This window comes from Zonotrichia albicollis, chromosome 4, assembly GCF_047830755.1.
Source record: "Zonotrichia albicollis isolate bZonAlb1 chromosome 4, bZonAlb1.hap1, whole genome shotgun sequence".
Taxonomy (NCBI): Eukaryota; Metazoa; Chordata; class Aves; order Passeriformes; family Passerellidae; genus Zonotrichia; species Zonotrichia albicollis.
In genome coordinates this window covers 45,125,072-45,143,799 of record NC_133822.1, presented here as the reverse complement: position 1 = coordinate 45,143,799, position 18,728 = coordinate 45,125,072, and the positions used below count along the sequence as shown (strand labels likewise).

The 18,728-nt window shown below is 36.1% G+C and overlaps 1 protein-coding gene across 1 annotated transcript in view; it reads left to right on the top strand.

The window, feature by feature from the left end:
- The window catches only part of PTPRQ (protein tyrosine phosphatase receptor type Q), a 130,544-nt gene that overhangs the window by 78,037 nt on the left and 33,779 nt on the right, over positions 1 to 18,728 (top strand). The window contains exons 44-50 of the mRNA XM_074539671.1: positions 6,159 to 6,280; positions 9,953 to 10,139; positions 12,417 to 12,661; positions 13,293 to 13,359; positions 13,933 to 14,091; positions 15,292 to 15,514; positions 15,914 to 15,987. Of these exons, the coding sequence (XP_074395772.1) occupies positions 6,159 to 6,280; positions 9,953 to 10,139; positions 12,417 to 12,661; positions 13,293 to 13,359; positions 13,933 to 14,091; positions 15,292 to 15,514; positions 15,914 to 15,987 (1,077 nt within the window). The remainder of the gene's footprint in view (positions 1 to 6,158; positions 6,281 to 9,952; positions 10,140 to 12,416; positions 12,662 to 13,292; positions 13,360 to 13,932; positions 14,092 to 15,291; positions 15,515 to 15,913; positions 15,988 to 18,728) is intronic.

Sequence of the window (18,728 nt, the reverse complement as noted above, 5' to 3'; positions counted from 1 at the left end):
TGTATTTTGTGTACTCTTTTATATTTACTGCTTACCCAACAGTATTTCAATCCTCAGCTGTACTACCTGTGTAGACTTGGTAAGTCTGAATTTTTGCTGGTATGAGTTGATATGCCATTTTTCAATACAATTTCACTTGTGGGGTGTGCCAATGAAAAAAATATTCTTTAAATTCTTTGACTAAAAGTCTGTTCATTAAATTGTAAAACTTTCTGGAAATGCTGTTGTTTGTTTTTGGCAATGGAATTTAAGCAATAGTTTCTGAGGGATTAAGATTTCTTACTAAAACCATATCCACCTACAGAGTTTACTAATCAGAGTAGCCATGAAACATGTACAGGATTGCCTTGACACATATTAGAACTCTCATGCCTCAGCTGAGGATTTAAGTTTCCAAGTAAGAGAAGAGGTAGTTGTCATAAATAAGTCAGCACAAAATATTTGAGAGAAGGGGACATGAAACATAAATTATTTAGGCGGTTGTCATGGGAATATATGATCCTCCCTACCAGTTTGCAGCCATCCTAGGACAGAGAATGCCTGAGATCTGGTGTCTGCAGAACCACTGAGAATCACCAAGGATAGCCTGACTCAATCAGAGCTCTTTTAGTAATTTCCCCTTTCAAAATAATAATAATAATAATAATAATAATAATAATAATAATAATAATAATAATAATAATATAGCTAACAGGTACTTAAAGAGCTGTGTATCAAGGATTACTCAGTGGTCTAGATATTTGCCTTGTCCCACTCAGGTTTTTATAATCATGTGATGTGTAGACACTGTGATAGTAAACATCCTAACAGCCTTATTTTTTATAAAGCTCAGAAGTAGTCCTTTGGATTGAGAAGTGCTGGAATCAGCTGCAGAGTCATTCTCATGTGCACTTACTTTCTTTGTCCGGTGACTCATGGCAAAGCTCTGCCTGTAAATCAGAGCAACATTTTAAATTAAGGGAAAGAAAAACCCAACAAACACAAATGGAGCAGAAGATAGATAACAGAAGTTCTCCACAACTTGAGCTACTCTTGAGCCAGCAGCTCTGGGGATATTTCTTACTATTAAAATGATAGAACTCAGCTGCTGATGTATGCAAAGACTTAAAAAATAATTGTTGCAGAGTTAAAAAAAAGTTAGGGATTTAAACTGGAAGAGGAAGCAGATAATGAAAACACATATAATTGCATACAGTTAAGATGCTTTTTATGATTTCCTCTTCAGAGAGTGATGATTTGGTTTAAGACAGAGCTACTTTCCTATCCAGCCCCACTGAGAGGATGGTAGATCAAAGTATAACCATCTCAATAGACCGCATGAGCCCTTTCCATTCCAATTCAGTGCTATTCTCAGCAGCAGGTCCTCTGTGTGTTCTATTAGATGGTTTACAAGTGGTGGGGTAGAAAGTATAAAGGTTCCACCAGTTCTTCCAGCCCAGTGTCTGGGGCTGCTGGCCTGTATCTGTGGTGATGGAAGTAGGCAGCAATGAATTTCCAGGGAGTTAGGCTGGCGACACATCAGGAGATAAGCTGCCTATAAAACACACCGCTGTGGAGTCAAGGCAGCATGGCACTATTCCAAACGTCATGTCTGGGCACTGGTCTTTTTCTGGGGTAATGGCAATCAGCTGAGGAGGAAAAAGAAGACAAAGGTGACATGACACATCTGGGTAACCAGCTGGCAGCTCTGTCGTGCTTCAGCAGTGCTAGGAGCCTCCATGAGCGCCGGCTGATCTTTAGCAAGGGCAGGTTTCTAGGTATCCCATACTTCTCAAAGCCTAGTTTTTAGAATTGCTGTTAAAAATCTCCTCAGTTCTGCTCTTTATTTTGCAAAGGCTACAGCCTATAGCAGGAAAGAGCAATTCAGAATGCACCAAGCAGAATCGGCACTCTGGGCAGCCTTGTAACAGAAAACAGGTGTTGATCTCCCTCTCCTTTCCCTCATGAACAGGGCCAAGCATCCTTTGGATTAGCCTGCTGATACACAGCCAATATACTTCGTCTGTTAGGGCTTAAGAGCACTTAGCTGCTATGTAAAATACCCTGAGTACTTAGCCCATAAAATCAATGAGAGTTGTGTTTGCACATTTGAGGGCAGAAGTTAGGCACTGTTTCACTTGATTTTCAAGAAGTGCCTCTGTAAGACATTGCTTCTACCAAAGGTAAAGTTACTTTTGTTGTGAAATAATAGTTAAAGGATTTTTTCTTCATAATTCATTGAGTTCTCAGAAATTTGTGTTTCTCTCAAGCCTAAAGAAAATATTCCCGTATCATATTCAGAAAGTTATTTATAATCATATTCAGGAGGAGCATATAAGGTGAAAACTGTTAGACTCATTTCCCAGAATATAAAGAGAAGAAACCTCAAGAGCAGCAGAAATTACATAAAATAATTCCTAAATATTTTTTACAAGTTCTGAGGATTTGATTGCTGTGCTAAAGCAGAAATACCTAATAATTCTGACTATCCAGGGTGTAAGGTGAGGATCTTAGCTGTTTTTTTCAGTTGTTCATTATGAAGAATAATGTATGACTATAGGAATTATTTTCAAGATTCTCTAACTTATTTGCAAGTCTCAAACAAAAAATAATGTCACTGTTCTGTACCGTGAGTGGTTATAGAGTTACTCTGTGAAAATACTATGGATTGCTAATGCAGCCCAGTTCTCACATCACACAGATAAACTATTCAGCCTTCCATCCTGCAGATTAATCTCACAGGAATTGTCTTACTGTCTCATAAAGTAGTGTGATGGCGCCATTATTACTTAGCTGATTGATTGCCCAAGAGCCAAATCTATTCTACAAGATTAAATATTTCCATCATAACTTAGATTTATATAGTTACCAGCACAGAAGATCACAGTGTTGTATCACAGTAAGGGAAAGGGCAAGAAATGTTTTCCATAGCTATGGAAACTTTGTTCCTTCACCCCTACACTTACCCCAAGTTTCACTTTTACATTTTTGAGAAGAACAAGATTGGCTGAACTTAGGTTTTCTGAGAGAAAAATAATCGTGGAGGGTTAGATGGAAAATGAATGACAGTGAGATCACTGACCTCATTTTGGATCTCATACAATTACACAATACAATGCTTTTTGGTAAACTGCCAAGTCCCCTAATGCCAGGATACACTGAGGTACAAAGGAAAATCCCAGATGTTCCAATGTCCCATGAAGGCCAGGACATACAAGCATGGGGCAGAGGTTTATGCTTCTCTTTTCAGCGCCTTCTTTCCCAGTCCCTGCTGATACCCAGTTGCTTGGTACTGTTAAAGAAATGTTTCTGTGTGATGAAAAGTAATGAGATTTTATGTCTTGTTATGTGTGCTTTCTTCTGGAAAGATTTGCCTGGGAGAATGTGTTTCTTTTTGTTACATTTCCTTAAAAGTAAACATTTGAAAATAATTATGGGCTAATATAAAATATAACTGTTCAAAACTACATAAAAATAACCCAGATGATTAAAAAATAAGTAACTGAAGCACACACTTTATTTTTACTGGGAAAAGGAAAAAAAAGGAGCTGATCCTAACCAAACTGGCAAGCATAAATTTCTGTTAGAAAACTGGAGTATTCAGTCTTATTTTTGAAGATTATGCTAAATGATGGGCTATCCAGACTTATCTTCAAACTAACACACTTAACTGCTGCCTTAGCATCAGGACACAGATGGATGGGAAAGATGACCCTGACCTCCATAAGACCCACATTCCTGTGCAAGGATAGAAGCATGATAATCAGGAAATGATGGTTATTAGTTACAGAAAATGCATTATTGTGAAAACCAGGAGAAAAGTGCTTATGAGAGGAAGTGATTGGATTATGGGGGAATGAGAGAATAAGACTAGGTCATTTCTCCAGAGTAAATTGCTGTGATTTATAAGAGAAAGGGGGTAGTGATATCATGGCTTCATACTGACCAGATTCATTTCACAAACAAACCTAAATCAGAATGTGGCAGTCATCCACTGAATCAAACAGAGATTAAAAAAAGATGTTTTTTGTAAGACATAATACATGTCAGATACCTTTCATTTTCTGGTTTTCTCCCCAGTTATACATACAATTTCAGAAAATATTCCTATATTTCAGTATTATTTGGTTAATGTCTGATATTTTACTTTGCATAATGAAAATAAACCATGTATTAATATTTAGATGTATTTTAGACAAGTAACTTAAATATAGCATAGTCAATCAGAATTTTCTTGCAAATATCTACAAATATATCAAATATAAACTGCATATGGAAATTAACCACGTAAATAACTGCAGACTGTATAATTTGTAGATGAGATTATGCTTTAAAATTATTTCACACCATCTCTGCATAACTGCAGAGTCCATTAGTTCTATAAAAAACAATGGAAAATGGTCTTTGGAAACTTGGTTTGTATGAAAACTAAGGCCCAAGAACTGTATATATATGTACATATATATATACTTTTATACTGTTTTTCAGAAATTTCCTTTTGCAATAAAGCTGATAAATATCATTGTCATAGTTACTAGAAGCATTGTTTACACTGAAAGGCTGTTTGGTAACAAGCCTGACATGCATTACCTGAAAAATAGAATTTGTGCTTATTCTAATTTTCAGGGACAATGCTTTCCCTTGTATTTTGTTTTATTTTTTGTAGCTCCCCACTTGACAGCCAGCCTGCTCTGAGCACTCTCCTCTTTTGCCACCCCCCATGTGCACTCACAGTTCATTCAGTTACACTCCATTCATTTGTTCCATACTCTTCAGTATTTTTGGGGACTGCTTCCAATGGTTGAATTTGATCCTGCCTATAAAGTCTTGTATATTCCTGCTAATCCCAGCACGAGAATCTAATTCCTGTATCTAACATCCCAAATTCATTTCAGTACCTTACCTAATCCCAAATATTTCTCTTTTATTCTGCAACGATGGTGCCAAATTTTCACCTTCATAGTGCAAAATTTTATTATTTTCCTCATTAATCTTTCACACATAACTGCAACAGCTACATACTTCTTTCCGTGTTCTTTTCTTTTTCCTACCCTGTTCTCCCTGAAGAACTAAATAGCTTCTTACATACTCCAATTTTTTTCCTCATTTAGCCCTCTTACTTAATGGTTAAATAGTGGAAAACTACATATTTATGTGTTAATCTTGTTTGAGAAAAGAGGCTGCATCTTCTGATAGCATAGCTATGATTGCTTCAGTAATTTTTTATAATATACTGTTGACTGATACGGATTTTTTGTGGTAGATTGAAAAGAAGGCACAATGAAGTCAAGTTGTGGAAATACACACAAATACTTTTTTGTTTTTTGCCAGGCTGCTCAGTGATACAGTTGTCTCTTTTTTTGTAGTGCATCCAAAAGCAAGGCACCCTGGAGCCAAGTTCTGTGATTATCTACAAATCTGTTGTCATTCTACTCCAAATTGCATTTCCCTGAAATTTAAATGGTTATTATGAAAAAATAATACCATTTGCTGAGAATTGCTGAGTTGTTATTATGATTTCATAAATTTCTTGTTCATGAATAAGAAATAACTAGGTTAATTCACATATCAGCTCAACAAATGGAAATTTTAGGGAAATCTCATTTCTTAATGTGAGCATTCTTGCCCTCTTGCAATTCTTACCACTTCTTTTGTTTGGGTTTTCTGTATTTTCCCAACATGCTAAGAATAAATTGAAAGGAAATGCAGAAAATTATTTCTACTTCTACTTTCTGATACTGCTGGAAATTTTTTCTGGCATTCAGAATTTTATGTCTTTTCACAATTTCTTGTTCTTGGAATGATTCATTTGACATAAACAAATATACTTGACTATTTGTATGAATATTTGCATATATTATGCTTGTGTCATGTGAAATACTTATAAAGAACTTGCAATTAAATAACCCCATAGTCTCAATTTAAAATGAAGTCATGGGCAGTCCATACTCTAGAAAAATTGTACTGGCTATAATGAAAGATGTATTTCTAAATCACACAGTTTGATTTACATATGAAAAAAAGAGAAAAATTATAGTTATTTAAGCAGTGTGTAATCTTAATTGTGAGATAAAGTTTTATTTTCAAACCTCCACTGGACATTAAAATTATACTGGGTTATTTTTTGTGCACTTTGTTGGCCATGATTCATTCACATATACTTTTTTTTTTATCTACAGCTCCAGATGGTCCTCCAGAAAATGTGACTGTTTTAGCTACATCTCCTCACAGTATTAATGTCAGCTGGAGTGAACCTGCCATCATTACAGGACCAATGAGCTACCTCATAGATGTTACCTCAGTAAGGCAACCCTGTTTACTCAGAGCTTATACAGATGGTTGGGGACATCAATACCACAGCAACAGAAATTGCACTACAGACATAAGTGTGTTGGAAACCATTTAAGTGTGTCTATTTCCACAGAAATTCCTCTTAAGAATTAATTGTACATTTATTCATTTATTAATAGGAGATAAAATCATTGGTTCATATTAAAAAATGTGCTAATAAGAGATCTTGCAGGGAAAAAAGTGTACCTGTAAATGTACACAGGAGAATAGTAGTTGAGCTTAGTGGAAGTGGACCTCTTTTTAACCATAATGACCTTTTCTTCTTCAAAGGAAGGAAAGGTTCATCGCAGTGATTTTACAAACCAAAAAAACGGAGAGCCTAGCAAAAGGAAATTACTTGTACCAAGTTACACAGCACCAGAGGGCAAACTTTAAAGTCAAGCTAGATTTTCCACTTTGCACTTGGTGCTCTGTCCATCAGATTAGTCCTATTTTGGAAGCACAGTAATAACACTTCTTTCTCCTTGATCTTTATAACCAAAAAAAGCTGACATAAGAGGAAAACTCTGGTGGCTTTTCTCTTTTCATCCTCTACTGCACTTACAAAACTCCTTAAACCCACCATTAATAAATCCCATTTCCTGCCCTGTGACAAGATAGGCATCTTTCTAAATTCAAGCCCATGAAAAGTAGAATATAAGTTCCATGTTCTGCCAGGAATTATACAGACAGGGCTGTAAGTGTAAATAAAATGTAGGTTACCAGATGTTACCTGAACAAAATTGCTGTTTACAGCTTCAAAAATTTTGAATCATTCTGTTTGATAGTAGGAAAAAAAATTTAAAGTCTACTTCAAACTATTTAAGGCCTTTAAACACTATTTAAGGCATTTAAGTTTTCTGAGAAGAGAGTAAGACTATGTGTGTATATTTAATTTTTCTGAATGTGTCATAAGGATTACTGATCTGCTAATATATTAATGCTGAGCTATTTCTGCTATCAAAATGTCTAAGGATATTAGTTTAAAAAAAAACCCAAATATTTTTAAACTACTCAGAAAAGTTACAAGAAAGAGTAATGTGTAGTCCTGTAATCTTCTCTTCCTCTAAGTTCATTGTACAACATGCAGAGAGAAATCTGTTCAGTTCTGAACAGGCTTAGTGCAGCAATAGAATGGCAGGATGAAGGATGTATGACAAGGGGAGGACTTACAGGGATGATTGCTTGGCCCAACGGGTAGGTCACTAAAAACTACATAGCAAGTTTTATTTCCTCCCTAATAAAGTAAGAGAATACTTCTTCCTTGTAAAGAATTCCTGTCATTTTTGACTAAGCAGCATTTTAGTGCATCAGCAGGGGAACATTTCATGGGTTTTATAAAACTTAAAAATTAAGTTTTCAAAGCTTGAATTTTTTGGGATTTAATATTTTATCAATTTGCATTGAAACAATTTCCTCTCTGTCTGATAATTCCAAAGTTACCAATGATATCATCTCAATCTACACTCTAAAAATATTATAAATACCTTATCAATATAAGTTATAATAAAATTCCTGAAGGAAGATGATCTATGGAATGTTCTGTTGTTCTGTGTGAACTTGCCAGCATTTGAAAGGAACTTAAAAAACTGTTTTAAATCTTCACTTTGGAGAGCCCGTGTTTACAAAGTGAATTTTTTGGGTTTTTCAAAGTATATTTCAGATAACCAGGTTTATGTTTATGGATTCCCTGTAATTAGATGTTGTCAGTCTAATGACTGGCACTACAGGTGCCAGTTCTGGAGAATTTTAGTAGACAAACCTCTTCCTTCCTAAAGACCAGTAAAGCTGTCCCAGTCTTTCTGGGTGAAATTTTTAGTATATATTTTATTGTCCCAGTGGGAAAGTTTTATGAAGACTCCAAATTCCACAAATTTCCAGTATGTATAATTTTACTTGTTCTTATTCTCAGCTGAGTATCTTTAAATATTTATAAAAATAGCACAATGGAACAGAATAATTTGGATTTCTCCTCTGTTATATACTAAAAGTTAATGATTAGTATTCATAACTGAATAGGAATATTAGGATTCTGCTTAAATTACTAGGATGTGCCTTGCAGCTTTAAGGATCAGAAAAGCTAAATACTACTCCATTATTTTTCCTCATAGTCATGTTTTAGTTTGTTGTACTGTAATTCTGAATGAGTAATTCTGAATAAAATATTCATGGAAATAGGTAAGGAAAATGGAATTTAACCATTAAAATTCATGGAGAATAGAAATAAATTTAGTGGTGTAGTGCTGTGATTGTACTTTAGCTGTTGCATAAATATTTATATGCCAGATTCTTGATAGTCAGAAAGAAGAAAATGTTTCAGCTCTTGATGGCCATCCCAGGAAATGAATGTCTGTGTAATTCATCAGAAAGTTTAGTTCAGGTTAATTCTCAGTGGGGATATATGCCTATCTGTCAAATAAATGGTATGCTTGAGCTGTTCTAATGTTTTATCAGCTGCATTTAATACAGATTTTGTTCAGTGGGAAAACTACTGTACAGCTACCTAATTCTCTTTTCAAATTACACACTGAAGAAACAATAATAAAAACATTATTAACTGAAGCAGTGGGAATATACATAAATAAAATTTTGTAATTGATATTTGATGAAACACTAGAAAAGCACCCATTTTGTCCTTTTTGTTGTTTTTGAAGATACCCTTAGAAGTGATTAATTGGATATAAAGTCCAACACAGGAGATTTTTCTACAGAACTACAGATTATTTGAGATGTAAAGATCAGAAGTATCCACAATGTAATTCAACCTGTAGCCTGCTCTAACACAGAAACAAGTGTACCTAAAGTGTTCCTCAAAAACTATTAATTGTCTTTTTCATAAAATATCCAGTGCTGAAAATTGCTCAGCAACCCTCAACATATTATTTTACCTGATAACTAGATTCCTAGTCACGGTTTTAGTTACACTTTTAGGTCTATCAATGCAGATTGTGTAATTTTTATTTCTGTTTGGTTTTTGGGTAAGCAAAATTTCTATTTGTATTTTTGTGAACACTGTAAACAGTGGCTTATCTTCAGTTTATTAACACTTTTTTTGTATTTTAAAGTTATTACTAGGTCTCCTATAGTCCACCCATTTTTAGAATGAACCTTAAATCTTTCCAGGTTCCTGCTGGGAGAATTAATCCTTCCCAATTGTCTCATGAAAAAGAGCTTCTATGAATATATCCAAAGAAGAATTGCACCTTCCAATGTTGAATCAACATTATATGTTGCTGCCCAACTTTCTAATAGTATTCCAAACAATCTTCTGATATAGAGATGCTCATCTTCTGGATCTTTGCCTAGTTTGATGCCTGTTTCAGGTCACCATAATTGCGTTGGCCCAGTGTCTCCAAATTGGTTCATGTTTGCTTGGTGTGAGGCAGCAGCAACCAAAGAGCCCATTCCCTTAAGCACAAACTACATGAAGTGCCAGAAAGGAGCACATGGGTTAGATGGGAGTGGATTCCCCAGCACAGCTTTGTACACTTGGGATCCAGAGACTCCTTGTGACCCCTTCTATATAACTAGTTAGGGAAGTGGAATAATAAAACTTTAATAAGATAACAAAATAATAATTTCCTGCTTTTGCTGTTTCAAGCCTTGTAACAACTTTTTTTTTTATTTTACTGGTTTTTTACAGGTGGATAATGACAACTACAAAGCTCAGTTTTTGAAGACAAATGAGGAGGATAAAATCTTAGAAATTTCTGATTTGAAAGCATTTACAAGGTATTCTGTAGTGATCATTGCCTTCACAGGGGATGTTAATGCTGCACTCCTAGAAGGCAAGCCTAGTTCCCCTGTAATTGTCTCCACTTTTGAAGCAGGTTTGTAATATTTTTCTACTTTATACAGATCAAAATTCACAGTTTTTCTTTAATTTGGCAAATACATGAGGACTTTAAACACAATGTGGGCTTTTAATACAGATTTGTTCTCACAATATTTTTTCTTTAATATTTAAAAAGTTGTCAAGACAACAAAAAAGGAATGGTTATAAATACTAAGATTTACCTTCAGTTATGCTGGATCCTATCTTGCTCCACGTAAAATTTGGCTTTGTGGAACACAGCCAACTAGATTACTTCTATGGGTAATGAAGAGAGAGGTTCTATCTATACATTACCATGTGTATATGAGATGCCTGTCTTAGTCAGGGGTGACTCCTTTGTGGAGGTACCTGTTAAGAGACTACTGAAAACTTCACACAACATCCTTGGTTTTGGTGCAAAATTTAAACATTAAAAATTAGGTGAAGTGAATCCTACCGTTTATAAGTGGTATCTGTGCAGACTTGAGGACATTATCTGTGTATTCTCTGTGGAAGGAGGTTGCTAGTGAAGGCCCATAGGAAACTTTGCTTGAATTAGCTCTTCCACAGATTCTAAACGATCTGGAGACTGAGCTAGATATTAAGGTGACAAAAATAGATAATGCTGTTAAGTTAGTCAGAGAAATAAAACTGAGAAATGAGATGTTAAATAAAAGTAGACAGCATTTGCATTTGCTTAGAAAGCTTTAAATAGTACAGAAATATAAATATGTACGTGGGGAAAACTTAGTCCTAACTTTACATACATAGATCATGATTATCGTCTGTCTACTCTCTTTGCTGTTTTTGAATTGTTTTCCATTGTTTAAACCAGCAAACAAGCAAAACACTAAAAATATTTTCTCAAGAGGTATTGACGTTCTGTTTCATTCTAACGAATTATCATCTGTGTATAAAGCATAATTACCTTATCTCTAGAGGGTCTGCTGCAGAACAACTTTTTAGTTACCTACTCAGGTTAATGTCAGATTTAAATGTACTACAAAGTGACTTTATTTATCATCTATCTTTCCTTTGATGTATGAAAATCCAAGGTCCCTATTGAAATGATACTATATGCATATGATATGTATGTGTATAGATAGATATAGATATAGATGATATAGATATCTCCAATGTTTTAAATAAGATAAATTCTAATTATTTCATTACCTATTTCTATGCCTGGAAGATCATATGCTGTTTTGCTGTGGAAAAAGGGGTGGCTATGTGGTAGCTGGGTCTATTCTGAGACAGACAGCATCCTGTGGTGCCTTTTCTGGTAGCTCTCTTCCTTATATGAGTATGTGATACATTAGGAGGTGCAGTAAAATTGGAGACGAACAGGTTTATTTTTTTCCATCTCATTTCATCTGGTTTGTTCAGCTTAGCATATGGCTTAGTCAGGACCAGTTGACACAGACTTATTGCAGAGAAGCCTCAGTAAGCATTTGTTGGCTGGTATAAAAAACCTGGGAAATAGGACGACTGCATCTAACTCCTTGGCTGAGGGAATATGTTTACCTTCCATTGCTTGATTTCACTATTTAGAGGTCACGCCACATCCTTGTCTTCTCAGGTAGAGCAATAAATATTTAGCTGCCTGGAAAGAACGTTACAGCCTTTTCCTTCAGATAGGGACATTGGGAAAATGATTTATACCTCTGCTGTCTTCAGAATAAGCTACTGGAATCAGCATTTGACAAGATACTGCCTCCTGGAAAAATGCATGTTGTGCTTTGTGTCTGGGTGTCAGTTAGTGGAAAAATTTTCCCAAAGATTTAGTTGTGAAAAGTAGAGACCCTTAGGAGCACAGTGGCTTGTTTATATGTTGGGAGAGAGCTTGATGTTAACAGAGGAATACTCTGCTGTTTTCAGAAAGGAATACTCACTGACTCGTGCTTCCTGCTTGTCACCTTGTGCAAGGATTTGTCAACCCCAGATGTGTTTTGAGGTATAATGATGCTTTCAGGCTTTTTAAATAGATAATCAGGAAAAAAAATTTCTGAGTAATCACTACTGTTATCTAATCATTATTTTAAAAGTTTGTAGCATTCAGTACCATCATTAGGAAGAGGATTTCAGTAGATATTTGACTTTTTATTGTGTTTATGATACAGTAAGTATTTATTGTGTTAATATGCAATAAGTATTTGAGAATTTTTAATTCAACCCAGAAAATATCAATGAAATAATACTGATATACAAAAAATATAATTTTAATTTTTCAGATTTTACTCTAATAGTAATAGTAGTAAACTGATTAAGTGGGTCATTGAAATATTTATTTCAGTGCCTGAAGACCCACCTAACAACATAACTTTTCAGAAGATACCAGATGAAGTAACAAAATTCCAAGTAACATTTGTGCCACCATCTGAACCAAATGGAAATATTCAAGTGTATCAAGCTATGGTTTACAATGAAGATGACCCTGCTGCCATCCAGATCCACAACCTTAGTGTCATTAAAAAAAAAGATCAGTCAGTCACTGCCATGATAGAAGGACTTAAAGGAGGACATACCTATAATGTCAGCGTAAGAACTGATACATTTGTTGGGCAACGGGGGGGGGGGGAAGTATTTCTTTTTCTTTGATATAAGTGTGAGATTAGTTTGAAACTTTGGCTGAATATGAGATTTTCATGCCAAGAATGTTAGCTGGGGTGCAAAGAGAGGCAAGTGAGAGGAACGTGGGGAGCAATGAACAGGATACAGCAAGTGGGAGCAGGATGCATCACTGGTTTGGATGATCAGTTCATGTAGCAAAGCAATTTGTGACACATAGTCACAAGCACAAGCCTAAATGTCTCTCTTAATTCCAGTACTGGCATTGCTCACTGGACATGAAAGGTCCAGTTCTGCAAGGAGAGCTTGCTAGAAGTATGTGCATGAAGTACTTTGAAATAGTCAGAGGCTGGGACACAAGACAAGGAATGATCATTCTTTGAGTGAAATTACTTACTCCTTTTTTAAGAGCTGCATCCTGCAATGAATAAGCAATGAAGTGTTACCACACTTAAGATTTCAAAGCAATATAAAGTAAGTTCTAGCCTAGTGTGAATGACAAAAGGAGTGTTTCAGCATTTATTGTTGCTACAGATATATCCAGAATTGTCAAATATGAAGCTATTAAAATACTCATTAAAACAAATGTTTGTTTTTTAAGGTGTATGCAATTAATGGTGCTGGTGCAGGGCCAAAAATTCAATTGAAAATAACCATGGATATCAAAGGTATGTCCCATAAAGTATGCTGCGTCTGAAATCTCTATAAATTCTGAAGTAATTGCTCTTCCACCTGTGATTACACAGCTGTGTGCCTTGAGCTAGTATTTAGGGGATGCATAATATAGGAACAGGAATGTATAATTGATCCCCTTGAATTGTAGTGTTCATTTTTCTGATCATTTACTATTTGTATCAGAAGCATACTGTCAAACACATGCAGACTCATTGAAATAATCATATCAAGTTCAATATTTCAATCACTATCAGCAAACAACTTAGGATATGACATAGGAATAGCTAAGTATGCAGTATCACAGTTGTCAAAGTTATTGATTGATATTAATGGAAAAATTAAAATCACTCTTTTTACTGTTTTTTCTTTTAATTGAAAATTATATATGTAGGCATTTATCAGAATATAGTTTTTAGAGGTTTAAGACAGTAAGTGAAACATTAAGTTGTCCCTGAAAATATGCTGGAGATTTTTTTTTGCATAACTCAGCTGTGTGCCTTAACAACGTACCTCCAGTGAAAATATTGTAAAACAGAACTCTGTGGTATATCTTTTCTTAAAAACAGAACCACCAAGGCCCAAAAAGAAACCAGCACCAGTTTATGATACCAATGGAGCATTACTTGTCACAGATACAACAATTACAATCAGAATGCCAATATGTTATTACAGTGATGATCATGGCCCTATCAAGAAGATACAAGTCCTTGTTGTGGAAGCTGGAGGTAGAGTTTAATAAATTCCCTTGAAAACTCTTTTCAGGTTGAGGCTGTTTGTCTTTTTAATTTGTTTCTTGGATTTCAGTAATTTCATTTTAGAAGACAGACAACAAAGTCACTTCTGCTGTGGCAACAGCACTAAGGGCACACAATACCTGTGGGCTGGGTACTGGATTCTGGGAATGATTTCCAGTGAAGTGTCTTCCATGCTGTTTAAGCCACCGATATTATTCAGTCCCTAATTTTATCACTACAGTTCTTTATTTTCTGTTTCGTTGAAAACCACTGCAGCATTTCACATTTGTGAGTATAAATAAATATGCGACTTTTGGAGTTTGGCAAGGTTATTCTTCTGTTGCTATTAGTGTTGCCTGTAAAGGAATGCAGCCATGTGCAGTTGATATTTCCATTTCATTATGGGGGCAGAGAGTTATATAAATCCCCTCTGCACACTGTGGGTAAGAATGTTTATTCCCTTGTATGGGCTGATGAACATTTACGTGTGTGAACAGTGCTGTGAAACCTTTTGAGTAATTGCTTACCAATGTGAGTGGGAGTTTTATGATAGGACAGCTCAGGGTCAGGCTTACTTTTCCTAAGAAGGACAGACTCCAGGTATTTAAATACCCTATTTTACTTGGTTTCAAAGTATAGAAGTTAAGTATGCACATTAAGTGAACACACCTTATGCGTCTCACCTTCTTCTGAATTTTGAATTTTAGCACTAATGCTAATGACACTTAGTTCGTAACTATTGCAGTGAAGAGTCTCTTGAACTGAAAGATAAATGAATACCATGCTAAGCCACATTGTGAAGATTTTTCTCATGAGCTGCTGGGTACTATCCACGTGTGGATATCTAGTAATTTAATTGTGAAATAATCCTTTGCTAGCTAGCTAGCCATGCTCAGTTTCAAAGTCGAGCGTCTTGTGCAAATAATATCCCCTACAGGCAGAACTACTGTGTGAAATTGCCCCTCAGTTTTTCTAGCTGTGATTTAGTTGGCTTACTCAGAGTTAACAAAACATGGATAGTGTGGATAGTAAGGAAATTTAGGTTTAAGTGGAAATTCAGTTATAGGCTTATTTGTGTAAATTGCACCAATAGCATGCTGAGCTCTTAAAAATTAACTTCCTATGTAACTTCTTTAATTGCAGTCTGCTTGGAATGTAAATTATATCTGTGATTTCTTTTCTTGACAATAGCTCAGCATGATGGGAATGTTACCAAGTGGTATGATGCCTACTTCAACAGACCAAGGCCATATTTTACAAATGAGGGTTTTCCAAACCCACCATGCATAGAAGGAAAAGAAGATCTGAGTGGGAAAGAAGAGATATATGTCATAGGTGCTGATACTACATGTCTGATATCAGGCAGTCAAGACAAAATATGCAATGGCCCACTGAAACCAAGAAGGCAGTACCTGTAAGTACATTTGTCTTCATGTTTTTCCAAGAGAAAGATTTAAGTACAATATAGATTTATGCAAACACTCAAAACATACAGTTAAATTAGAAAAGGAGGAAAACTGGTCGTCATATGTATCCAATTTTTAAACAAAATTTTCAAGGAAAAAAAGATGCTTATTGAGTTATTAAATTAAATCCAAATTTGAGATAAGTAATTCACATTGGGGTTTTTTATACATTTCAGATTTTGACACACTTCTTGCTGTCTGTCATAATGTCACTTTTGCAGGTGAATAATGATTTAAAATTATGTTATACTAAACTTAAATATATTTTTTTAGTTTGTAAGTGAAACCATATTTAAGAAAATGCGCATCAACTTTATTTCATTACTTCTCCTGGTTTTCTTTCACAGATTTAAGTTCAGAGCAACTAACATTAAAGGGCAGTTTACAGATTCTGACTATTCTGACCCTGTCAAAACATTGGGTAAGAAGATTGTAATTTACTAAAGTATTTCTCTGAAGTCTACACAATTCTATGCTTCTTTTTAATACAGTGGTTTCCACAAAGTCAGTAATCTCTACGTTGTTGGATGCAGTTCAACTAGAATGACTGAAGAAATATATCCATTGCCTTGTATGTCCTTTTGAGGTAGTCAAGGGATTCTACAGCCTGGACTGTTAAATGAAGAGGCATTATTGACAGAGTTTGTTTGCAGAGATTCAATTATACCAGTACAAATGTTGCCAGGATAGTTCATCTTGTTTTGCAAACTGCCAGTAGCTGTTCTGTTTGTGCTGTTTCCTTGTGTGTTGTATGTGGAACAAGTACTGGATGCATGACAAATTGACTGGGTGGCCGGGCCCAAAGAATGGTGGCTGAATGGAGTTCATCTGGCTGGCAGCTGGTCCCTAGTGGAATTCCCCAGGGCTCACTATTTGGCCAGTCCTGTTTAATGTCCCTGTTGATGACCTGGCTGAGGGGATCTAGGACACCCTCAGTCAGTAAGTTCAGCAGGAGTGTTGATCTGCTGGAGGGCAGGAAGGCTCTGCAGAGGGCTCTGGACAGGCTGGATCAGTAGGCCAAGGCCAACTGGATAAGGTTCAATAAGTACTGGGTCCTACACTTGGGTCCCAACAACCCCATGCAGTGCTACAGGCTGGGGACAGAATGATGCCCAAGGGATAAAGCAGCTGAGGGTGCTGGGCAACAGCAGCCTAATATGAGCCAGCTGTGCCCAGGTGGCAAGAAGGCCAATGGCATCCTGGCCTGGATCGGCAATATTGCGGCCAGCAGGACCAGGTACAAGTATTGTCCCCCTGTACTTGGCACTGGTGAGGTCACACCTTCAGTCCTGTGTCCATTTCTGAGCTCCTCAGTACAAAAAACACTGAGGTGCTGGAGCATGATCAGGGAAAGGCAATGGAGCTGATGAAGGGTCTGGAGCACAAGTCCTGTGAGGAGCAGCTGAGGGAGCTGGGGTCATTTAGACAGGAGAAAAGGAAGCTCAGGAGAGACCTTATCACTCTCTACCTCAAAGAAGGTTGGGGCAAGATAGATGTCGAACTCTCCTGCCCGGTAACAATCAATAGCACAAGAGGAAAGATAGTGACAGGGGAGGTTTAGGTCAGATATAAGGAAAAATTTCTTCACAGAAATAGTGCTAAGATTTGAGCAGGCTGCCAAGGAAAGTGGTAGTCACTATCACTGGAGGTATTCAAAAAATGTGTAGATGTGGCACTTAGGGACTGGATTTCTGGTGGCCTTGGCAGTGCTGGGTTAGCAGTAGGACTTGATGATCTTAAAGGTCTTTTCAAATCTAAATGATTCTATTATTATATTTCAGTGAGCTTAATGGCAGGTCATTTGAGGGCATGACCCTTTAGCCCCTTCATCCTTTAGATATAGAAAAAGCTCTATATTAATAAATTAATATTGTCTAATAGAATCCATCTGGTTCTAAAGTCACTAGCAAATAGGCCAGCAGTTATTTGGTTGGAAATCAAACATAATTCCTTCTTGGCCAAGTTGATATACCCCCAAAACTGGGAATGGCATCTCTTGTAGCAGATTGCAATAAGATCTGTTAGTTCTTTTAATATATTTGTAAGTCAAAAACTTACTTAGCTCATCCTTAGCCCTGACTTTCTGAAAATGGATATCAAGACAACTGGATGACTACCCAGAAGAATTTTAGTGGGCACATATTTTTCATTTGGCATTCATCTTCTGTGATATGAGCTCCCTTATTCATCTAATCAATTTTAGGAATTTGTTACATGATCTGATACTGAAGACCCTGAAATGCTAATTCATTACCTGAATAATCTGAAAGGATCTGGTACTATTTCTCCAGCCCAGAATGCTTTGGAAAGTGCAACATAAAAGTTGTCTTTATATGTTCTGAGTTTAAAAGTTTTAAGTAAATGAAGCAAATATTTTTACCAGTAGGGGAAAGATAGTGTGTCCAATCAGGGAAAACAAATTTACTGGAAATGAGTCCAACTGTATCCCATCCTCTGGGTAATTTTCTCCTTTCTAACAGAAAAATCCACAATACTTAGTGGCAGGGAGATAGTGTAATTCATTGCCTTATGTATTGTTACTGAAAACTTGCAACATTTTCTACCTTGTACACGATAAATAACAAGATCTGTTTGTATGCTGAATAAAATGCAGCAGGGAAAAAACCAAAACAGGGATAAATTCCCCAGCTATGAGGAGAAATGGGTCTCCTCATACTCATCCAATGCCTTCTATGCTAAACTTTAACATCAAGCCCTGCTTTTTAGGGCCAGATTACAGCATACTTTTGTCTGGTCTTAGCTTCTAAATTTCAGAGCTTCTAAATTTCATTGTAATTCCATTTTATGTGGAATAGATAATCAAAATCTCTTCGAAAGCTTTCTTACAAGTGTTGGGAAATCAACATCAAGTTGATATATCACAAGTGATGCAGCTACTGCAGTTGAACGGTCTTGAAGACAGAGCACTCTCTTGACACATGGCATGAGGAACCTTGCCCAAGAGTTTCCTTAGAGAAGATGCTTTGTTATAGGAACTTGCAGATTGCTCTAGAAATATAATTCAGAAAAGATGCCAAAAAGTCAGCTTTTATAAATCTTTGCAACCCAATTACTTCTACTGCACTCAAAACATCAGCTGCTCTCCAGGAGAAATTTATGCTGTCTGTAATCCAAATTGCAATTTTATTTTAAATCAGATAG